We start from the raw sequence: 25,191 nt of genomic DNA, 5'->3' as shown, positions 1-25,191 counted from the left end.
GAACACTGGGGAGGATTACCAGTGCCGATACCCACAGGATTGTGGCTTGAATAAGTGAGAGCGCTAGGGGGTCGAACTAGCGTGTAGTTTTGCAGGATTGCAAACAGTTTGGAAAAAGGGAGCATTGGGTTCTGCAGGCCCGTGTGTAGACGCACCGGATTGTGTGTCATATCTGCCCTAGGGTAGAACGGTCTGGGTCAGGGTGGCCGCGAGACCAACTGGTGTGAATAAGATATTGTAGAAGATCCATATATGTATATTGTCATTCCCCATCCTTAGGTGCGATCTGTATATATATTTGTATATCTATCCATTGTGACTACGATCTGAGGAGGGAAGGTGAGTACGTTTTGGCTGGGTCATAGGGGCCCCTGGGGCTGATCCCATCTGAACAGAAAATCCAGCCATTACAGACATACATAGAGTTAGCTCTACATATATGGTTTCCATATATAATTTTTTATTATTTCCAGGGTCCCCACATGAGGGAATATTCAGTGCTTATGACTATTGAAGAGGATCCCCTGGAAGAGAACTAAGATTTACTTTCATGTAGATGAAGAACCCATTTTTGGCAACACTAATATTTGATGTATCTACCTGAAGACAGTGTACTCCCAAAAAAAGAACTGCTCTCCAGTTAAAGAGTAATAACACATTGTTTGGTAGAATTAGTCAGACGAATTCGTTAAATGGAAAGAATCCAGGGCTCTCAACTGAATTAAAAACTCAGAATTGCATGCCATGGGACTGATGTGATATCAAAGGGAACCAGTCTGAAGGGTCATTGAAAAACAGTCTAAGGATTATTCAAGATAACTCAATGCAAACCTTATTTTATTGGTAGTGGGTCATTAAAGTAGTGAGGCACGCATGTACCCAACAAGTTAAGTCAACCTATTTCAGTGCAAAACAGGTTGTGCATTTTCATCAGGGGTAACATTGAATTTAGAATCTGCACTTTCTGCCCGTCAGTCAAAGGAGCTTCTCAGAATGTACCCACGCCGTTTTGATGTAAACTTAGAGGTCCCCATATTAATTAGTTACCCAACTTCCCTAGATAGACATGGCAAGCAAACTCAGGCGAAAGCCAGACTACCCCATACATTCTATGCATGTCTGTTCCCTCAAAAACAGGTTTCTCTAACTAGCAAAGATTGAGGATGTAGTTGAACATATTGTACACCAATTCAGTGGCAAATCAATGTACGTTTGGTCTAGTATGACAAAATATGCATTGCTAGCCAGTCAGTCAAAATCTTTATTCGGATTTAGATAAATCCATAAAAGCAGGTCAACTTGAAAACAGCTACTGATCAGTTTACAAAGCTACATACGTGAATTTAAATAAAGCCATTTGACAGCACTGCTAGTCAAATGAGGGCTAGTCTCATTCTCTGAAAACAGTCAGCCGCACCTTACCAGATGCACTTTAATCAGATGCAGGTGCTTGATAAGTCTTTTTTTGCTACTATAAGGATGTGTGCTGTGTACTATAAATTAAATGTATAAGCTGAACTTCTAACAAGTTGATAAGACAGCTTTAAATAAACATTGTATGTTATGAAGGACAATGGCAATCTGATAAACAAGAGCATTACCAGTTACTGGTAAATACAATATACTCTTAAATTTCTGGCCATGGCAAACACATTAAGGCGAATATACACATGCAAAATGCAAATATCAGAACAGACTAATATTTTAAGATGGTTGACCGAAACTTCCTATATGTATTGTGAGAAGTTGCCTGATATATGATGCTCACTAGTTCTAGTGATCACCTTGTATCAGTCCAAACAACCCTTATGGTGATTGGTTGTAAGTCAACCTTATAGAACTGCTATCCTAAAGGTAGCATGGACAGAGCAGTCTTAGGATAAACATTTGGCATGTGAAGCCAGCTGTTCTACCACATATAACCCCTTGAATACCAGATGAAAGGACACCACAGGTTGTTATGAAAATAAACAATATATTTATTACTAACCAACACCTCTGAACTCTTTATGAGATCATAGTACTACGCACATAATACTCTTCAGAAAAATACAATAATTCGCACAAATTACAATGGTGTCCTAAGGGCACGACAAACCATATACTAAGTAAATGGGTTGAATAGAACGATAGAAAAAAGGAGTATGCCCAGAGGCTGTAGAATCGCTGGGGCTACACTACCCTAACCTTGGGTAAGGAGCAGGAGGCCCACGGGACGCGTGTGCAGTGCTAGAACACACACGCGGGTTTCAATGCAACGTCAATGGGCACGACCAATTTACAAAATAGGTAAGTAAGGACAGTTCCGACTGTTTGAGACCAAAACTACAGGATACCTGGACACTAGGAGTCAATCTACCTACGAGCACCGAAATGCTCTTGTAACCTCACCCACGGGTTGCAGGTGCATAGGTGTAAAAGTGTGTCGGGTTTCCTCGTTGAAGTCAATGGAGCCTCGGAGAAAAGATGCAGGCAACCAGGAGGAAGATGTCCGGTGTGATCCAAGGGTGGATCAGGAATGCTGAAGACCTGAAAGCAGAGAGGACAATGTTCACAGTCACTAGCCAGTGACTGGAGTGGAACCAGGAAGGAACCAGATGATGTTGTCACGATCAGGTGAGGAGGTGACGCTTGACTCTGCAGCTATGTGAATCAGGAGGCGTCGTCGACGACCAGGATGGAGGCACGAGTTGTCCCTTGCAGGCTCTCGCTGTCGGCAGTGTCTGTTCCAGGATCGGAGTCAACAGGCCTTGGCAAATGCAACCCACGCGGCAAGTAAAGATGGTGTCTGGTGTGAACCAGGAGGGTCCGGGGTACTTCTCCTTTGCAGGGAAGCAAGGGCCAGTCTGGAGCAACCAGACCAGCGGCGTAGGTTCAAGATTTCGTCGTCTAGGAGGCCACTAGTCAGCCGGAAAGTTACCAGACAACGCGTCGAGTAGCAATCAAGCAGAAGGACCCCACGCTGGAGGGCTGGTCTTCGGTGCAGGAGCTGCTCGGGCTGGGGCTTCTTAATCCCCAAAGCACTCACTCGAGAGTGCCTCAGAGGTCGGATCTCAGCTGTGCTGCAGATGTGAGTTGAGGTCTGAGAGGTCTGGAAGTCCGGGTCTCGTCGGGCTCTGAAGTCTGGTTCCGCCAGGAAGGACGACAAAGTGAACCGCTAGGACGCTTGATGGTGCCTGCGTATGCAGGGTGGTCACTCCTTGGCCACAAGGGAGATTTCTTCAGTCTTCTGTGGAGCAGAACGTCGAAGTCCAGAGTTTCTTCTTTGTAGAGTTGTTCAGGATAATCTAATTTGGAATTGGACTGGCTCCTACCTTTATCCTGCTAAAGGGGGCTGCACTAGCGACTAGGTGCCTCCCATGGGTTGGACCAGGAAGGGGGGTGGTTACACCCCCTATCCTTAGTCAGGTTTCGCGCCAGAGCTGGGGCTGGAGTGCCCCAGCAACTGGTTTGAACCAGGGTATGCACATGGACACCTTGTGTGCCCCAGGCATGTCTCATTCCTTTCAGCCCTGCCTGTCTGGATACACTAAGTCTTGTCTGGGGTGGTGATGGCACCTCCCCAGGCAGGAAACCCTTTGTCCAGGCCGCCCTTGCTGGAAGGACTCCCAGCAGCAGGAGGTCAGACTTGTGTCTGTGGCAGCAGCATCCATTTTGTGATGCTGAGGCTCTGGTTAACTTTAACCAGGGTTTTAGTTCTGTACAGGTCATGTCCCTCTAAAAGAGTGGAATGCTACCCCCGTTGCCAGAACTGGCGAGGGGGTAGTATTCCAAATCGTATGACACCTTACTCGACCACCTTGCCCCAGCTGTGTTACTAGCCAGTTGTGTCGGTTTAGATGGCCAGCCAGGGGTGGCATAATACATGCTGCAGCCCCTGGTAGGCCTTGAGTGCACTTATTCCCTGGGTACCTATGGTACAAGGTACAAGGACTTATAAGAGTGACCCAATACCAATTGGTAAATGCACCTAAAGTACATGTGTGCCAATTTAGAGAAAACAGCTAGGTGGTCTGATTAGCAGGCCCACAGCCAGGGAAAGTCGTAAACCAGTGAAGCAAAAGCAGAAATCTGGGGTGACCACAGGATTGCAGACCCTACTCTCCTACATGTATATAACACTAGGTGTGCCATTTGAGTCCTATGCAAGTGCTTGAATAGCCCTTTCCAAACTTGAAAGGGAGGTAACATGTTCTTAATGAGGTTTAAATATAATTCACTGCACAAGTAAGGCTGCTGGTGGACCTAGGTATCTATATATGGCACAGCTTGAGGAAGCTGGTCTCTAGCTTCTCTTAACTTCCTTTACACATTTATAACAGTGACTAAGCAGACAATTTTCTGACCTCTGAGGAGAAGCAATGGTTCATGTATTCAGCAAAGATTCCTATGACAGAACCAATATCACTGGCAAGGAATTTGCACTTCCCACAACCAAGGTGGAGCCCGAGGCACCAACTGACAGGGCGGTGTCTCACACATGAGTGTTTACTGGGTGAGGTGAGGCTGATACCTCATAGGACAGATGTGACAATGTCAACAAGCGGCGCGGAGAACAGGAGAGTGCCGTCGTAGCAGACCCCCAGGACCGCAAACCGGCAAATCCACTGGCCGCCGGTAGTTGAGACAGCAAATCCACTGGCTGGTAGTTGAGACTGCTCCTCCTCGCACCCTCCTAGGCACACACAGCTCAGTCCTGCAGCGCCTCAGAATTCCAACGCACTCCGGAGGCAGCATACCACTGTCACTTGCCGTCCAACGAGTCGTCTGCCCTAGCCTGCAGTATTGGTGAGTGAGGCTACGGGGGGGAGTACCAGTTTGACTGTTTGAGCAGCACTGAACCGCTCGAGAACTGCCCGAGGCGAGGCAGGCAGAGGGGCACGAGTATTTTCCGTTGCCCTGCATCACTCAATTTAATTCAATAGAAAAACACAACCTGCCCAAAGACCGCCCACAAGACAGTAACCCATCTGGCAGGGGCCCCTCCCAGCACCCCTCTAAGCACCCCTAGGAGTGAGGGGAGCGAAAGGGTGTCAAGGCACCAGACGGGCAGGACTGACAGACATTAATTGAAGGATTAAAGCTGGCGATCGAAGGACTGCCTAAGCTGAGGGAGCCAAGCTTGGCTTGTGACTAGCGTAGTCCAGCTCAGATCAACAAAGCCAAGCTCCACCATATTTTGGTAGCCAATCAGGAAACCTACAAATAACAACTAAACACAGAAATAAAGCCCAGCGAAGCAACAAGCGTACTCCAACTGATCAAGGCCGGCTCGCTAGAAAGGCAGTGGCCTACCTCTAAGCTAAGGCACCATTTATTACTCTGTTCTGGGCTAAGCAGCCCCATACTCGAAATAAAGCAGGCAAGAGCAGCCACATTGCCCAGCACCATCCTCCGCCCCCGCTCTCTCCCTGACGGCAGCTGTCCCTTCCACGGGGCAGACTGGCTTGGGAGGGTGAGCACGAGTTTGAGGGTGAGCGTGAAGCAAAATTTGTGTGGCAATCACTAGGGGGGGGACAATCTTTTAACACAATCCCCGAACCTGGGAGTACAGCCTGAGATCGGCCTGCCGGCGGGTGAGCACAAGCCTAGACAAGAACGGCGGTGGCTGGCTGCATGCAAGTGCGACCGCGGAGACCTGCCACCTAGGCAACACAGAGGCCGCAAGCGCGCATCATCAGCGGGAGGCGGGAGTTAGAACATAAGTTGCAAGCTAGTGTGAGCGCGGAGACCCACGCTGCGATAATGCTGCTGCAACCCAAAGACAGCAAGACCACAACACTAGCCCTCATAGCCCTGATAAATCCAGAAAAAAACAGAGCGCGAGCAGCTGCAACATAGCTGCAGAGACTTGGTATAGGGGTGACGTGACTTGCAGTAGCTCTAGTCCAAAAAATGAGGTCCGGCAAAGTAAGAAAAGCACCTAGCGATAAACCGATAACTCAGAAGGGCTCAGCCAAACGGAGAAGACTTGAAAAATCATTTGCACATAAGGCCAATAGCACCCTAAAAAACCCTTTAATATCACTAATTGCTACTCTCTTTGAAAAATCAATGGCGAACAAGAACTCCCTACAGGATCTAAGATTAACATCCTGAAAGACCCAGGCGAGGCATTGTTTTCCTCCACGACAGATGTAGCAGGCCTTCAAACCCCACTGGATCCAGCGAGAGAATTAGAAGACAACAATCAGTCGGCAGACGAAGCAGGTATGTCCTCAGCCTCGCTGGCGAAACATGCTCAATTTACCGAAGACGATACTGTCACCTACTAATCAGTGATCACAAAAAAAATAAGTCAAACAGACAAATAAGTGTAACCACATCTGCATTAATCCACACTGCTCATAAGGAGGTCTTAGACGCCCCCAAACAATATAAAGCACAAGACAACCATAGTAAAGAAATTAGTAACTTATGTCTGGTAACAAGGGACTTAACGCAACAAATGCAAGCCTTATCAGTCGCAACAATGGCCTACCACTAGCCAACTACTTGATAAAATTAAAGAGTTATCAGCCGAAAAAGTCCCTGATCAACGGTTGAAGCAGGAAAAAGCCAATGCAGAGCTTGAAAAGCCTAAGGCAGACGAGGCCCAATACCTACATGTTCCGAGCAATAACAATCCTGCACCCGGTTCAACGGTCTCCGCTGGGCAACAAGCTCCATCCAATAATGTGAAGGAACATAACAATTCCCTAATACACGACGAAGAAACAAATTCACCTAAAGGGCTACAAACAGCTACGGCGACGTTAACTATGCAATCCGATAAGTTGAACATCCAAATAGATTTGAACATAATTGCATCCTACATAGCAGGAATAAATACAAAACTGGATAACCTTAACACCTTAATTAAAAGAGCCCAAGCCAACTCTACCGAACATGTGGCCCAATCCTTGACAAATTGAGCACCTTACCAACGGTCCTTGACCAGATCATTAATTTTTTGGACCCAAGTAGCCAATAAAAAAAATTATCATCCACCCGGAAATGCGGTGTTCGCAGCAGATATAATGCAAGCGCCCGTTTCGGGTCCAGACGGTGGAACCCCTCTTCCCTTGAAGGATGCGGAGGCGGAACGAAGGTGGGCAAAGTGATCATCTGCCTGATGTGGAAGGGCGTGACAACCTTTGGCAGAAAAGGATGGATCCTTAAAACCACCTTGTCCAGATGAATAGAAAGGAAGGGAGGTTTTAAAGAAAGCCTGGAGCTTGCTCACTCTGGCAGAGTTGATAGCTACCAGGAAAGCGGTTTTCAAGGTGAGAAGACATAAAGGACAGTTATGAAGGGGCTCGAAGGGATTCAAATCCCACCGAGGCATTAGGAAGGGCATAGGTGGGAATGTGTGTGTAATGCCTTTAAGGAAACGGTTAACAACCGGGGACTTAAAAAGAGAAGGCTGATCTGGAAGCCGTAGAAAGGCAGAGATGGCCGAAAGATAACCTTTGACAGTGCCCAGAGCAGAGCCCTGCTGGGCCAAAGAGAAGAAACAGAAGGACCTCAGAAAGATGGGCAGAAAGGGGATCCACATCTGTTCCACCTGCAGGCGTATACCGTTTTGGTGGAGGGACGTCTGGCTGCCAGAATGACATCACAGATGTCGGAAGATCGAAAGGTGTCAACTGTCACCGCTCCAAGCATGGTGGTGGCAGCTGGACAGGTTCGGATGGAGAACTATCCCCTGCTGCAACAGAAGATATTCCTTAAGAGGCAGACTGGGCAGAAGTGGTATAGGCGGGAAAGGCGTACAATAGACCGCAGCTTCACTCACGACGAAAAGCATCTCAGAGCGAGCGCCGCCTTGGAAATTCCAAACGCGCAGAACTAATGTCATTGCTTGTTCTCTTCGGTGGCGAATAGATCTAACCATGGCTCTCCCCACTGCAAAAAGAGACCTTGCGCCACGTCAGATCAGACGCAATTCGTGATCCACCATGCACTGGCGGCAGAGTTTGTCCACCCTGGCGTTCAGAGAACTCACCAGGTGTTGAACCACCAAGCTAATACCTTGATGTTCCAGCCAGGTCCAGAGCCTCCTGACATAGGGTCCACGACCCCACCGCACCTGGTTCGTTGCAATACCACATAGCGGTGGTGTTGTCCGCGAGAACCTGCACTACATTTCCCTGGACAGAGGGAAGGAATGCCTTCATTGCAAATCGGATCGCCCGCAGCTCCAAAAGGTTAATGTGGAGCCGGGACTCAGTTGGAGACCAGAGGGCTCGGATCTGCACCTCTCCAATGAGGCCACCCCATCCCAGGAGGGACGCATCCATCACCACTGTGTGCTCCGGTTGGGGAAGCGAGATGGATCTGCCACTGACCCAATCGCTATTCGTGAGCCACCTCTGCAACTGTCGTGCAGCGCCCTCTGAGATCTGGATGTGATCAGACAGGTTGCCCTGATGCTGTGCCTACTGGAACTTCAGGTCCCACTGCAGAGCCCGCATATGCCACCTTGCATGTGTCACGAGCACCAGAAGCCGGAGGGTCGTCCGGACTGAAACCCGGGATAGAGGCGTAAAGAGCGGAATCATAGCCTGAATATCCTGGACTCACCACTTGGGAGGATAAACTCTAAACAGTATCGAATCCAGAACCGCCCGATGAAAGGGAGCTTCTGTGAGGGACTCAGGTGAGACTTCTGCACATTGATGGAGAACCCTAGCAAATGCAGTAGGTCGGCCATAGTCTGGAGGTGGGTGACAAATGCCTGGGACAAGCCCCCCTTAAACAGCCAGTCATCAAGATAGGGAAAGACTGACAACGCCATCACCTTCGTGAACACCCGAGGGGCACTGGTAAGGCCAAAGGGGAGCACAGCAAACTGAAAATGCTCCTGGCCCACCATAAACCGCAGGTAGCGCAGATGGGCCGGCAGGACGGGAATGTGAAAATAAGCGTCCTGCAAGTCCAATGCTACCATCCAGTCTCCAGGGTCTAGGGAAGCCAGGACCTGAACCAGAGTTAGCATCTTGAACTTCTGCTTCCGAAGGAAGCGATTGACGTCCCGGAGGTCCAAGATGGGGCGTCTTGGGGACCAGAAAGTAGTGGGAACAACAACCACTCCAGACTTCCTGACCGGGAACACACTTGGCCAGGAGGGCAGTGACTTCCTGACGGAGAAGAGCCAAATGATGCCAGACAGTCGATGGTACCGAGGTGGTATGGCTGGAGGAGACGACAAAAAGGGGAGCAAGTAAAATTGGCAGATTATCTGCAGCACCCACTTGTCCGATATAATTTGGTGCCAGTGATGGAGGTGGTGACTAACCCTGCCACCCACCGGCGCGCTCCCTGAAGATCGGATTAGGAAAGCTTAGAGGTGGAAGCAGCGGGGGTGGAGGTGGACTGACCCGCTCACTGGTTACCAGACCTGCCCCTGCAGAATCTACATCCGCGCTGAGGCTGGTTCTGCACAGGCTTGGATGCCTTTGCCCTGGCCACAAAAGGAACGAAACCCGGGTGTGGCAGGGTTCTTTGTGGAAAGACCCAAAGACTTGGTCAATGGCCCGCGAGTCTTTAAAGCGCTCCAGGGCATTGTCAGTCTAGTCACCAAAGAGGTGGGAGCCATCAAAGAGCATGTCCATAAGCGAGCCCTGTTTTATAAACAAAAGAAATCCATTAGGAAGTGGGAAGGAGGTGTCCCTACGGTGGGTGGGAACACACTAGGTGTTTTTGGGTACCCCTCACACACCAACAGGCCCCTTGTGTCGTAATTTGACAATGACTGGGTTAGCGTTAAGCTTTGCTACACATTATTCCCTTATCTTGACTATAGTTGTTAAACGCCATTTTGTATGTTACGGCAGCCATTTTAGAGAATGCGTCGCCTCGTGGTCAGCATGCCCTTTTGTCCTTCCTCTGTACCACTGACCACTTGAGTTTACCCAGCAACAGGCTATTTTTAGTAATGGTCAAGCCCGCACATGCGCAGTTCAGACTGACCAGTCATCACTTAGGAATGTTCCGCCAAACTGATCAGTGGTGTTGTAACCCCTCCCATGAGTTGGCTGTGTTCCAAAAATGACCATATATGTACTTAAAACTCTGTAACCATCTTTTAATGTCTGTAAAACTGTATAAAAGAAGGACTTACACCGATGTTCGGTGTGATACTTCTTGCATTGCCGAAGGGTGCTGTAGGAATGTACCACCACCCCATGGGGTCTTAATAAACTTGTCTTTTGCATTTTCTAGTTTCCGTGCCAACAGTTCTTATGGTGTAGAGGGTATTCTGCGGAGTATGTAGGCCTGGAGAACCCAATACCACACTTGGTGTCATGCTTCATCATTGGGGTCTTCGCACCCCTCTATGGGATGCGGCGTGCTGCAACGGACAGTTACGTGGGAGCACTTATATTGGCGATGTGTGGTGTAGGTGAGGGAATTGTAAGTGAGTGCTGTGGTGGGGTTTGATAGTGAGTGGAGTTTATAAAGTGCCTGGCTCGTGGGGTAGCAAAAAAAGTTTAATTGGCCCCCGGGCTGGTACTAGTAAAAGGTGAGAGAGGAGGTATTGGCGTAACATATGTGCGCCACCTCCTATGTGTGTCAACATGTTTCGGTGTAAAAACACCTTCAGGATAGGGGTACACGAATCACCACCATACTCACATAAGACATCGGGCGAGAACCTGGTAAACCGCAACCAGGCATGGCGTCGCAACGCCACAGTTGTGGAACTTGCCCTGCTTAACGAATCAGCGGTGTCCAGACCACACCTGATTACAAATTTCGCTGCATCCTTGCCTTCCGCAATCACTTGGGAAAGGACAGCCAGGACCTCCTCAGAACACTGAGGCAAGACCTCAGCTACCGAATCCCACATTGCGTGGATGTAACGGCCCAATAAGCAGGCTGTGTTAACAGACCACAATCCCAAGCTGGCTGAGGAGAACAACCTCTTGCCAAATCAGAGTCCTTATCCGGCAGAGCCGTGGGAAAGGCACTCTGCGACGTTGAGGCCTGAATGACAAGGCTCTCATGCATGGAGCAAGTGGTCAAGAAGGCAGGATCACCAGGCGCTGGGTGATGACGCCTAGCGACGTTCTTATCCACCGGTGCCCCCCCGACCCCCCACCTCTCTCCCCCCCCCCCCCCCCCCCCCCCCCCCCAGGCCGGCCACAACTAAGTGCACAGGAGGACTTCGGTAAGGGCCTCATTAAAGGGAGCAGCGGCTCAGACTACCTAGACGCAGTCTGGAGCACCTCAGTAAGGAGGTTGGTCTTGAGGGCCACCGTAGGGAGTTAAAGATGGAGCCTCTACCGCCCGACGCAGCACCATAGTATAGGAAGCGCGCTCCTCCATGGTCGGTGGAGGGGAGGAAAACCCCGGTCAGAAGACATCAAGTTCGCCCGCATCTTGAAGGTAGTCTATCCAATCCTGCTTGGAGTCACACTGCAGTGCAAGGGGGTCCTCGTGCCATCCCAGTCCTGTCTGGCTCCGGAGTAGAGTGAGCCGGCCGTGGCGGCAGGGCCAGTACTGGAGAGGGGGTACGCGGCGCCGGGGCCAAGCCGGAGCTGCATCCCAATGCGGATCCCTAGTCGGAGCAAAATGGTCCGAGAACCGGGGTAGGGGTGGGATAAACTGCACCCAGTTTGGCACCTGTGGCGGAGCCAGGGGTGGAGCTGGAGCCGGAGTAAAGGGCAGCAACGGGGCCGGAGCCAGAGGCGCTGCACCTTGTGGCACCGGGGCTGAGGAAGCTGGATTCTGTGGCATCCCTACATGCACCAGGATTCAAGCAAAAGGAGAAAAAGTCTCAAATAGTAGTCAAAGAATGATTGAGGTAAGTGCTCAATCCGGATCTCCGCTTTTAGCACAAAAAAAGAAAACCGACGTCTGCATACAAGGGTGGCACCTAAGTAGTCGCCATCACGACATGCCGCACTTACGACACCAGTGACTGATGGGGAGCCGCGCAACACCACCTACCGATGCACAGGGGTACTGCTAAGCAAAAACCTTCCCGGATCCAGAAACGCCTGGGGATTATTCAAAGGTAAGGAATCTATCACTAACATGTCTTTCAGATCAGGACATACCACAGACCTAGGCTTCCTTTTACATTCACCCTGGGTTTAAGATATTCACAACATTTTTTACAATACCTAAGAAAAGCACTGCAATTCTCAGAGTGGAGAAAGGTGCATCTATTTTTTTGTTTTACTTGCTGCTTGTAGCACATGCAAGTTCCTACACAGCTAATGATGCTAATGTGCAACGGCAAAAATAAACTGTCACTTTTCTTGGATACATACACTTTTATATAGCACAAACCTGGCCCAGAGACATTGGAGTGCTTTACACCAGCAAGAGACAACTTTACAAAAGGTCAAATTTTTTTTTTAGGCTCGGGTACATTAAATGATTTGCCCAAGATCACAGGATGTTGAGCCAAAGCTGGGACTTCAGCCGGATTTCCCAGTTTGAAACTTGTTAAAGCCACAACCTATCCCCTTTGACTGCAGTAACTTGCAGGCAAAGTCGAACAGAAGGGACTAGTTTACCTCTGCCCGTTCCATGGCCCTTACCAATACTCCCATCCACCCCCCTAAGTCCGACTTAAGTCCACTCCCCTGCCTCAGTCCTCTTCACAGCAAGTGCTAATGAATTCGCATTAACAGAAATTGTAGGTAGCCAGGGGGCAGGGACACCTCATGCTGTATAGACCAGGAGCAGCAATCATCATTCTGCAACTGACAATTAGCCAGCTGGTCTCCTTTAATGTGCATCCTGTCAAGTTCAGTAAATGTATACCAGGGTGTGCTTGCAGGGGAGACAGACAGCCCAGGAAAGTGGGGCTGCTTATTCCACACAAAAACAAAGCAGCAAAAAAAGAAAGAAAAAAAAAACAGCCCACCATTTGTCCTTAACAATAGACCTATGGCTGATTGCCCGCATTGCCAATCTGAGGCTGGATACAAAGCATTTATTGATTAAATACCATGTCTATCTTTTACCAGGTTAGATTAAATAAAGCACATACCCAGTAAGCAATGTTTCGGTCTGGCATTTAAATGCAGGCTAAAAAGAAAGGATGATTGTAAATGAAAAGAATGAACAATAGTTACTTACCTGTAATCTGTGGTTCTCCAGTATTGGTGTCTTTCATAGATTCACATGCCTGAATCATTCCCCGTCGTCGGAGTGGGAGTCCCACGGTACATAAAAATAGCAATAATATGCCATAATTATACAGTAAATACCATTAGAATAAACCAGGAAGTAAAGTAGCCAAGCTACAGTAGGAAAAAAACTTCCACATCTATGACTATCATAGTCATTTTGTATAGTCCAAACTACAGCCAATCAGGCGCCAGCACCCACCAGAATGTTCTCACCAGAGGCTCAGGCTCTCAGATTTTCTCGCAAGGAGTGAAGGTAACCCAAATTAGCCTAACAGAGCCTCTGAGGGGAGGTGGGTGGGTTGCATGTGAATCTATGAAAGACACCAATACTGGAGAACCACAGATTACAGGTAAGTAACTATTGTTCTTCTCCAGTATTAGGGGTGTCTTTCATAGATTCACATGCCTGAATCAGAGTAGCTAGCAGTACATCCTTGTCAGGCAGATGAGCATGTTTGTCCAGCTTGCCAGTGAATAGTACATACAACAGTATAATTGAAAATACACATATTGTTTACGTATAGTAGAATACAGTACTGCAAGCAAAAGTAACAAACATGGCATAACAGAGCCTGACAGTAAAAAAGGAGGTGGGAAACAGAGGCTCACCTTATCTGAAAAGGTTCCGCAGGACTGCTCGACCCACAGACGTATCTGCTTCGCTGGCTGTCTCCAGACAGTAATGTTTGGTGAATGTATGGCGACTAGCCCAAGTAGCCGCTCTGCAAATTTGCTGAATTGGAACTCCAGCAAACAAAGCCGTTGATGAAGATACTGCTCTTGTGGAATGAGCTCTAGGAGCGGTTTGCAGCGGTCGTCCCGCTTGCGTATGTCAAAAGGCAATGGCAGACGAAATCCATCTTGCAATCGTCTGTTTAGAGACTGCCTGCCCCTTACGAATAGTCCCGTAAGTGATGAACAGCTGATTGGAAGAGCGCAAGGCGGATGTTCTCTGCAGATAGAATTTAAGACATCTCTTGACATCCAAGGTATGCAATGTTCTTTCTGCTTGTGATTGCGGATTAGGAAAATATGTTTTCAGAATTATAGGCTCATTGAGGTGGAATTCCAAGGGTACCTTGGGAATGTACTTTGGATTAGTGCGGAGCACTACAGAGTCGCTTGTAAATTGCAGAAAAGGCTGTTGGATTGTAAAGGCCTGGAGGTCACTGACTCTTCTGGCGGATGTCAACGCCAGTAACAATGCCACTTTCCACGAGAGATATTTGAGGTCAGCCTTGTGAATGGGTTCGAAAGGATGACGCATAAGTTGTGCCAAGACCACATTGAGATGCCACATTGGTGGAGGTCGGCGTATTGGAGGAAACATCCTAAAGAGTCCCTTGAAGAATTGTTGTACAATCCTAGTCGAGTACAAGGAAGTAGTACCGTCTTGCCGATATCTGGATATCGCTGCCAGGAACACCTTTAAAGTTGGTGGAGACCTAATTTTGCCAAATGTAGGAAGAACGGTAGAATCTCTTCCGGTGTTGCTGAAAACGGGTGAAGCCCGTTTGCCTGACACCAAATGCAGAAACGTCTCCATTTTAGACTGTAAGTCCTTATTGTGGACGGTGCCCTCGCCTTGGCCAGTACCTCTTTGCATTCTTCTGGGATGTTCAAGTGGGCGAACTCCCGGTATTCAGGCGCCAGGCTGCTAATTTCAGAGATGCTGGATCTGGGTGACAGACCTGACCGTCCTGCATACTGAGTAGGTTCGGGACTGGATCTAATTGAATTGGTTTGCACTCTGATAGTAGGAGGAGTTCCGTGAACCAATATTGGCGTGGCCATCTGGGTGCAATTAGGATTAGTCTGCACGGTTCCTTCTTCACTTTCCGCAGAACTCTGGGTACAAGAGGGATTGGTGGAAATGCGTACGCATAACTTAGGGACCAGTCCAGAGAAAACGCATTCCCTTGAGAGTCCTTTTGGGGATGCCAGCTTGCAAAGAGCTTGCATTTGCTGTTGGTTTTCGTAGCAAATAGATCTATGTCTGGGCGACCCCATAGTCGAAAGATGCGCTCCACCGTCTGTTGGTGAAGCTCCCACTCGTGAGTGGAGACCTTCGTTCTGCTGAGTGTGTCTGCCAAGACATTCTCTATACCTGGAACGTGCACCGCTTGATGTACATCGTGTTCCAAAGCCCACGTCCACAATTCCTGGGCTTCCTGGGAGAGGAGGAGAGATAGAGTTCCCCCTTGCTTGTTGACGTAGTGCATGCTTGTTGTGTTGTCCGTCTTTATCAACACATTGGAACCTTGAATGACTGCATGAAACGCCTTGAGCGCCAGGAAAATGGCTCTCCGCTCCAAGCGGTTTATGTGCCAACGCTGTTGCAGGGCAGTCCACTTGCCACTGATAGTGAGGCCTTGAAGGTGCGCTCCCCAACCCTCGAGAGAGGCATCTGTCGTGATGGTGAGGCTTGGTGGCTCTTGGAGAAACGCACACCCCCTCTGAAGATGTCGTTTTTGCATCCACCATCTTAAAGAGTTTTGCATTGTCGGTGTGATCCTGATCATATCCTCTAACGTTCCTGAGACCTGTAGCCATTGCTGGGTCAGTTCTTCCTGTAGGGGCCTCATTCTGAGGCGACAGTTCGGTAGCAATGGGATGCAAGAAGAGACCATCCCCAGAAAGGATTTGAATATCCGAACAGAAACTGACTTTTTTGACAACAGTTTCTGTGCCATGTCCTTTATCCTGAGTTGCCTTTCCTCCGAGACAAAGGCCCGAAGTTCCTGAGTGTCCAAAGTTGCTCCCAAGAAGGCTTGTCTTTGTGACGGTTGCAGTTTGGATTTTTCGTGGTTGATGGAGAGGCCCAGGGATTTGAACAGGTGTAGACACTGTTGCAGATGCGAATGAACGACTGCTCGAGAACTGGCCTTTATAAGGCAGTCGTCTAAGTATGGGAATATTTGGATTCCCTGTAGCCGGAGATGCGCCGCTACCGGAGCCAGAACCTTGGTGAAAACTCTTGGCGCCGATCGTAGTCCAAAAGGAAGAACCTTGAATTGGTAATCCCTGCCAGCCACCCTGAAGCGCAGGAACTTTCTGTGACGAGGTAGAATTGGGATATGGAAATACGCATCTTGGAGATCTAATGTGACCATGTGATCCCCTGCTGCCAAAAGATGCAATATTTCCTGGAGCGATAACATTCTGAATGTCAATTTTTTCAAGTATTTGTTCAGAGCGCGAAGATCTAGAATCGGGCGCCACTCTCCATTCTTTTTCTTTATCAGAAAGAATCTGGAGTAAAACCCCATTCCTTTCATCTTTTGAGGCACGCTCTCGATCGCTCCCTTCTGCATCATTATTCTGATTTGAGCAAATAATTCCTTCAGGTGAGCTGGGGGGGGGGTCCTTTTGGAGAAACGTTTGGGGGAAATCTCTCGAATTCTAGGGCATGACTCCTGGACACTATGTCTAGGACCCATTTGTCTGATGTTATTGACTGCCAACTTGAGTAAAATTTGGATATTCGCCCTCCAATTTTTTCTTTTGAATAGGGCAGCGGTGGCGGCAGGTGAAAAATTTCATTGTCTTTTATCTTTTCCACGGTAACTTGCTCTACCCTTGTTTTGGGGATAGGAAGGCTTTCTTTGGTTGTAAGACTGATAGCGTTGAGTCTGGTACCTTTGGTTATTTTGCCTGTAAGAGGATTGCTGGCCATATCCACCTCTGGTAGAGGACACTCCCCGTCCTCTCGCTCCTCGAAAGGGCGGCTTTCGAAATTGAAGAGACACTAAGGATTTCGCAGTTTCAGAATCCTTCTTTATAGTTTGCAAGGCTTCTTCTACCTGAGGTCCAAACAGATATTCACCATCATGGTAAATCCAGTACTTTATGTTGTACTTCTTGCCTAAAAGAAGTAGATCGCAACCAACCCTGCCGGCGAAGAACTGCAGCTCCTGCCAGCTGCCGAAAACCTGTTGAGGCCACATCCACAGCTGAATCAATAATCTCCTCCGAGATTCTTTGGCCTTCATGAAGGATCTTGAGCGCCTCAGTCTTTGAAGGTTCAGGTAGAAGATCAAGATATGGTGCGATATCAGACCACATTTGCCGGTCATATCTTCCTAATATGGCCAATGAATTTGCCGCTCGAACTGTCGTAGCCGCCATTGTAGAGACGCGTTTCCCTATAGAATCCAAGCGTTTGCCATCCCTGTCAGGAGGGGCTGTCAGCTGGGACGAAGGATTTCTAGCCCTCTTCTGTGCCGCTTGAATTATTACAGAGTCCAGTTTAGGCTGTCCTATAAGGCATGCTGGAGATTTGTCTGGTGCCCTGTACTTCTTTTCCAAACGTGGTAGGACTGGAGGAATGGATGCTGGTGTTGCCATGACCTTAATTCCCTCCTGCCAGATGAAATCAATAATGGGAATTGACTTAATCTGCCTCTTTGGTTGGTCTTTAAAGTCATAAAGAAAACAATCCTGCTCTTTATGTTCCATATCTATATGAAAACGTTTAGTGGCGCGTTCCATCAAGAGATGGAAGCCAACCACGTCCACCGGTGGAGAAATCGAAACTGCTTGGCGCGAAGGGGAAGGCGTGTGCTCCTGATATTCATCCCACTCCGACTCATCTTGAACCTCACCTTCCTCCCTTTGTTCCTCCTCCTCAGAAGACAAAGGGTCGGCTCCTTCCGCCTGTACCTGTAAAGCAGGCGATGTAGGAAGTACTGGCTGCAAATTTGGCGTCGGAACCTCAGTATTAGGAGTAGTCGGCTCTGAGCCCGCTGGTTCTGAAGGTGGAAACCTCCTGTAGTAATCGTCCAACATGTATTGGAGATTGGACAGTAAAGCCATAGGCACTTGAGTGAGTGGCAAGGAATCCACCTGGGACGGCATCTGCACCGCTGGATGATCTTCCTCCTGCTCATCCTCCTTCAACTGGATATTCAATTCAGAAGGACTTGTAGCCACTCCAAACCTCTGATCTGTTTCTTCCTCACTATCCGAGTCCAAAAGGCGGTCAGGAACTTGCGTCGTCGGTTTTGGTGTAACGAAAACCGTAGACGGAGACCATACTTGCAACGCGGTACAGGATGAAGACTGCGGCGTCGAAGGCGCGTTTTCCGATGTGTCAGTGGCCGATATTACAGATGCCTTTGAAATTGTCGTCGACAGGATGGATTTCGTCGACGGTACATCCTTCGATGACGGTACGCCATTCGTGGACGGTACCCCTTTCACCGACGGTACACCCTTCGTCGACGGTACGTCCCTCGTCGACGTTACACCCTTCGTCGACGGTGCGCTCTTCGTCGACGGGACGCCCTTTGTCGACGGTACGCCCTTCGTCGACGGTCTCATCTCCGTCGACGGTATGCTCTTCGTCGACGGTATGCTCTTCGTCGACGGTATGCTCTTCGTCGACGGTATGATCGTCGACGACTGGATGGCCGTCGTCGACGGATTGATCTTCGTCAACGGGATTTTAATCGTCGACGTGGAGGCCTTCGTCGACGGGACGCTAGTCGTCGTCGGAATGACCTTCGTCGGTGGCAGCGCCGTCGACGATATTGTCGCCGCCGATCTTCTCGATGACGGCAAGGCTTTCAGACTCGATGTCGACGAGGAATCGCCGACGGCCGTCGTCGACGAGATAGGCCTTACCGTAACATAGACCATAGTTGGGGAAGACGCCGCCGTCGTCATAATCATTGACGATTTAGGAGATGAGAAGGTCATCGTCGACGTGGATGAAGCATCGGCGGAGGTCTTCGACGACGAGCTGACAGTGGAAGGCGTCTGAAAAGACGAGTCCTGAGAAGAACTCTGGACAGTTTTTTGAGGCAAATTCTTGGCGGGCTTTTTATGAGAAGAACTCTCCAAGCCCTTGCCTGAAGAGGCAGCCCTTGAACATGAAGGTTTGTCAGAACCCTTTGTAGGTTGATTTTTCTTAGCAACCTTAGCCTCAGAAGATGGTTGATGTTCAGACGCAGGCCTCTTCCTAGATACTGAAGTGGAACCCGAGGCAATACTGTCCACATCAGACACAGCCTTATCAGAATCCTTTAGCCTTTGTAGCCACAAAAGCAATCGACCTTCTCTGTCTCTGAGGGTCTTTGGAGGAAATTTCCTGCAGATCTTACAGTCTTTGACTAGATGATCTGGGTAGAGACAATATGTACATTTCTCATGAGGATCCTCTTTAAAAAGCCGGAGCTTACCACAGGATTCGCAGGCTCTGAACAGAGACTTCTTTGAAGACATTTTACCAGAAAGAAGAGATATTCCAAAAGAAACTGAGCAGAGCTCAGGGAGACTCCCTTCACACGACGTGCGGTAGAAAATCTGAGAGCCTGAGCCTCTGGGGAGAACATTCTGGTGGGTGCTGGCGCCTGATTGGCTGTAGTTTGGACTATACAAAATGACTATGATAGTCATAGATGTGGAAGTTTTTTTCCTACTGTAGCTTGGCTACTTTACTTCCTGGTTTATTCTAATGGTATTTACTGTATAATTATGGCATATTATTGCTATTTTTATGTACCGTGGGACTCCCACTCCGACGACGGGGAATGATTCAGGCATGTGAATCTATGAAAGACACCCCTAATACTGGAGAAGATAAGGTTTTGCCTGTAGGATTGGGGACTTTATTCTTTCTGCATTTATAAGCAGGTCACCCACTTTCATTTGGTTGGATTGCTCTCCTAAACAATCTCTGGCTTCTTCTGAATATCACCTCAGTCAATCCTGGAAGATCACATTTATTCCATACAGCAATTCAACACTACACCAAACAGTCCCCCAAGATGCAGCACTGCATCAGGTGTGCGAAGCACTAAACAAGAATAATTACAACAAAAAGCTTTTTATCATCTATAGGGGAATGATTCTACAAAGCATACCTCTAGAGAAGAAAAACTGCAAAACTATTTAAAAACATTTGAATTTTACCAAACTAATGGCAACTGCTCACCTATACACCATTTCATTTGAGGAGGACTCGTCAAAAGCAAAATCAAATCGAAACGCTTGATTCTCCAAATATTTAGTAAGATCAACTTTCTGCTTGGGTTCGTGCACCAGGAGGACACTCTTGCTTGGAACGGATATCACATCAATTTCCTTTTTGGCAAGTTCTGTGGAAGCAAAATAGACAATATTAAATAACCTCCTGAGATTATACAATGCATCTTTTGAGTGATCATGTCAGCATCAAAAAGCCTACAATTTTGAACTAGACTACTCAAAATGGACCAATTTAAACACTGCCTATGTTATACGAGTAATTTTTTTTGTAATCAAGTTTTTATTCTTTTATAACCATAATGAACAATTGTCCTACAAAATACCTAATTTATTTTGCAAACATTACATTGTGTAAACAGCCCCATCACCCAGCAGCTCAGACGTTTAATGTCCCACATCTTGTCAGGCTGGCCGCCGCTCCGCACAATGGAATCGCCCCCATTTCGCAAAAATAGATTGGTATGACAGTTCATGTTGATTTTCCTCTCTCGTCCAGGCTGGCCCCAGGAATGGAGAGGTCCGCCAATGTTAGGCGTTCTAGTGTAAGGCTGCATTGTGTTCAATGGCTTCCAATGAGTTTTCAGAAGACACTAATCCATGCATTAATCATTAGTCGCCTAGATTTCGGCAATGCTCTGTTCCTGGTCATAAATGAATCTCTGGTAACTAAAATGTAGGTGGTTCAAAACACCGCTGCCTGAATGGTTAATATGCCTCCATGCACTGAGTCAGCCCCCACAGTTTGAGCCCTCCATTCGCTTCCCGGAAAACAAGCATTTGCAGTGCAATAGGTCTTGCATTTGCAAGAGTTTAAGCTATTGCCATTGTAAAGGACTGCCTTTTATTGATCTGTTTTGATAAAGACCACAAATAAAAGGCCTTGCCAAATGACAATAGCGCAAACTCTTGTAAATGTAATATCAGTTGCATCTAAAAGAAGAGGCCATTTTGCCGGACTGCATGGAAAGTAAAATCATGCATGGTGCGCTGAATGTTGCAGGAAAGCATGTCATGCTTGCAGTAGGCGAAACTCATTAAAGGAAAGAGTGCTCACAGACTAAATAAGACATGCCGTGTAACAGAGGTAAAGGAGGCAGTCCACATGGGAGATAACAAATTAAGACAAGACTGTCCTAAGGAGGGACTAGCAAGCCTATTAACTAATCAGAAGGCAGCATTTACAAAAGGACAATGACAGCCAATAAAAAATATGGGCAGAGCTTCAAGCCCATACTCTAATACAGCATGACCCGCAGAGCAGCACATGCACGCTTACCAGGCTCGACCTAAAAAGAGCATTTGAGTTCCTTTGACCCTTTCATGCCCCTTCACCCTGGCAAAAATCTAAATGTAGCTTCTCCTTCTCCACCCCCAGGCAGCCATTCTCGTTGCAGCGTATAAGAACTTTGACTTCATTACCTTGGGACATTTGGAATATAAACGTACACTTTCTGGTTAATAAAGGTGAGCATCAAGACACCCATAAAGCATTACTTTAATTAGTCTATGGACAGGTACTGAACTCAAACTATTCAGTTATAATTCTTATGCTGAACAATCTTTATTTCACAGAAAAGGTTCCAGCCATGAAAAGCCATCCCTCTTAGTACAAGCTTAGGACTCCCCTATATTTGGTAAGCCTTGGCATGGACTGGCATGGACTGGATGTAGTATCGTAAAGAAGTGCTCTTGATGTTGTCCGATGTTGATTCTTGTGATTGTCCTAAAAACTGTACAATATGCGTCACTTAAGTTTTTTCCTTTTCTTTTGTTTCAATTGTCAGATAATTTATAAAGCCCTGAAGAGAATCCCCAACGATCGCAGTGGGATTCGAAACGCGTAGGCCCTGTTCCAACCGGTCTGCGTGAGCATCTGGGCATCTAAGTAGCTGAACCCGGAGCTCCATTTTGTACATTACCTTACAGCATCAATTTCTAATAAGTTTTATTTTATCCTAGATATAGTAATGTGTTATTTAAAAATAGCCTGTTTGCTTTTTGAAAACACTTGTAGACCTTGGTTGTTTTAGTTTCTGTCTTTTGTTTCCTCACCTTTCCCTTCCTTGGGATTTTCTTTAATTGCTTATAAACTGCACAAATATCTTTTTCCTCCCTGGAGTGTGCGAATGAGAAATGGTTGTTTGTGACATGTCTGAAACATTGAATGTAAGACTGAATGTATGGTTAATATTTTAATGTCCCACTTGTTTGTCATATAAATCTTTTTTGTACTATGAATTAAACTTTGAAACTAATTTTTTGAAAACATTATTTGAATAAAATGCTATTGAGTAGCAATTCCCAGTCTTGAATTTCTTTTCTGGATTTGGACGGCGATTAGTGTATTTTGAATTATTCATATCAGTATTGGCACTGTTCTGTTAGACAATTATCAGGCTCAGCCTTACTGATTAGAGCAGGGCCCCAGTTGTTTCTTGCTGCATACTCTAATACAGCATGACCCGCAGAGCAGCACATGCACGCTTACCAGGCTCGACCTAAAAAGAGCATTATTCAAACTCCCTTAGACGCACCTATAAGTCCAGGTCAGGATGAGCCCCAAAGTATCTCCAGGACAGGCTTACACCATACAGCCCTAAACGGATTCCAAGATAAAAAAAAAATCAACTTCTGCTACACCATCGACGCATTCACATGTCAAAATAGGGAGGCGGGGGCGTGGCCAAGATGGCGGGGTGAGCGGACGCTTCCTCCCGTAGCTCATCCGGCCCGGCTCAGCTCGAGCCCCGTTTTCTGCGCTTCTCTCCACCCGCAGCTGCCTGGCAGGTGAGAGGCGTGTGCCGGAACTCCTGGTGCACACATTGATACCACTTTGACTCTGATCGCCCCGGAGGAAGCCCTTCGAAAGTTTGTTCAAAGATCGAAGCACGGAGGAGAGCCTGGGGGCGGAGCGAACTGCAGTGCTGTCCAGGCGCCTCGGCTGGGCCTGGTGCTGAAAGCTGGCGATCCCGAGGGGTCGGACCCGCCGCTCTCCGAGGAATAACAGAGCCCTCCATCCGGTGCCTAAGTGGCCGGCGCTGCCGTGGCACAGCGGACTTCGGACCTGAATTGGCGCTTTGGCCCCTCGCTGGCGACGACGGCATACGGGGTGGTGCGGACCCCGGATTCTGAGGCGAAGGCCGGAGGCATCTACACGGCGACCGGCCTGTACGAGCCCTCCGGTGACATTGTGGGACATTGGCTGCGGACTTTCCCTGATTACTGTGCCCCGGGGGCGGCCGGTGGTCTTGCCAACCCAGGCCGCCCTCCCTGGCCCCGCCCTGCCGCCATCTTGCCCCTGGAAAGCTGGCGCTGGCGACCTCCGCCCGTACCTCTGGCGGGCGGGTGCTTGCTTTTGCCTCGGCTCCCGGACTAACTTCCCGAGGGGAGCACTACAGAAAGACCCTAACTTTGGCCCCCGGTCGCCTCCCTGGCTGGGTGTCGCGACTGGCTCTGCCCGGGCCCGACCGCCATTTTGTCGCTTGTGACGCAGCACCCCTGCTTTCGGTGCGGACTCCACATCTGGTGCCCACGGGCGACTGGGCGCCTCTGCGGCGGCCGGACTTGAGATTTGCCCACTGCAGCGGTCGCGATGACTGGAAGAGGAGGCTCGAGGAAGGGGGACCGCACCCTGCCGGACATGCTTGGCAGGGCCCAGCAGCTTCGGGACAGAATACAACCATCGCCGGGATCCTCCCGGGCCTCGGCAGACGCACCTGGAGGCGAACCGCCGGTCACGAGGTCCTTTATGGAGGAATTATTTAGCTCCCTCAAGGAAGACTTCCAGACCTTGAAGAAGGAAGTGGCCAGCGAGGTCCGCGAAGTGCGCAGGGAAGTAGAGGGCCTTGGCGAGCGAGTTGACACGGTGGAAACAGCGGGCCAGCGCCGAGATGAAGAGATAGTCCATCTTCAACAGGACGTTCTCCGCCTCCGGGAGCAATGTGTCGAGCTCCAGGCCCACTCCGAGGACCTCGAGAACAGGTCCAGACGGAACAACATCCGGGTGCGGGGTGTCCCGTCCGCAGACGAGGGGACCGACTTGGTGGCCTATCTACAGGACTTGTTCCGTGAGATCTTGGGGGAAGATACAGATTTCCCGATCCGCATCGACAGAGCGCACAGAGTGGGCCGACAGCGCCAGTCATCGACGCCCCCCCCGGACATCTTGGCGTTCTTGCCCGACTTTCCTTTGAAGGAGCGCATCATGGCGGAGGCCCGAAGGAAGCAGCCTTTGACTTTCAGGGAGCGGCCTGTGGCACTCTACCAAGATCTGTCCGCCATCACGCTGCAGAAGCGCAGGTCCTTCAGAATCGCCACTGACTTTCTGCGTGAACACGAGACGCCCTACTCCTGGGGACACCCCTTCCGTCTGATTTTTAGATGGAACGGAGCGCTCCACCAGCTGCACTCCCTACAAGACATTTGCGGAGTATTGGGACTCACAGCCACGGAGGAAGACGGGGCGACGCCGTCGTGGAGGCGCCCAGAGAGACGGAGTTCGACGAGGCGACAATCACCGGCGAGTGCGAGTCGCCCTGACTCCCCCACCATCAGGGCGGATATGGCGGAAGCTCTGAGAACAGCGGCCTTGAACTTGCCTGACTCCGATGGCGTGGCCTTGACGGCCTAACTTCACTCCGGGGGGAGAGATTCTTAGCCTCTACGATGCTGGGTTGGGGCCGGGGGGTGGGAGGGAGCGGCTAGAGGTGAGTGGCTGAACGTCCACTTGGTTGGTTTCTACGGACTTGCCCGTTCGGGCTTGGCTGAGACAATGGGGTGTTTGTATTTGTTTTTGGTTTTGGCTAGTTGCCATGAGTATGTTTTGGGAGGGTGTAAGAGTTGTTTTGTTGTTGGGGGGGGGTCCCGTCCGATGTTGCCCGTGTACACGCTCGGCCTGTCTTGGCCTTTCCCGCGCGCCTGCCCCATGCGCCCCCCCCCCCCCGCTGATCCCTTGCTTGCTACATAGCGCTTCTGTTCCCCGAGTAGGATGCCATCCTTAAAGGTGGTGACCCTTAACGTTAAGGGTCTGAATAATCCTGTGAAACGCAGAGCGGTCCTATCCCTGTTG

General features: G+C 49.0%; 1 protein-coding gene across 2 annotated transcripts in view; it reads right to left on the bottom strand.

The window, feature by feature from the left end:
* The window catches only part of KIF2C (kinesin family member 2C), a 1,247,488-nt gene that overhangs the window by 681,846 nt on the left and 540,451 nt on the right, over nucleotides 1–25,191 (bottom strand). For both annotated transcript variants that reach the window (XM_086952306.1, XM_086952307.1), the window contains one exon: nucleotides 20,071–20,233. In XM_086952306.1, the coding sequence (XP_086808432.1) occupies nucleotides 20,071–20,233 (163 nt within the window). The remainder of the gene's footprint in view (nucleotides 1–20,070; nucleotides 20,234–25,191) is intronic.

The sequence above is a fragment of the Lissotriton vulgaris genome, chromosome 1_1, assembly GCF_964263255.1.
Source record: "Lissotriton vulgaris chromosome 1_1, aLisVul1.2, whole genome shotgun sequence".
Taxonomy (NCBI): Eukaryota; Metazoa; Chordata; class Amphibia; order Caudata; family Salamandridae; genus Lissotriton; species Lissotriton vulgaris.
Note: the sequence above shows the minus strand (reverse complement) of the source record. Positions and strands in the feature narration are given on the sequence as shown.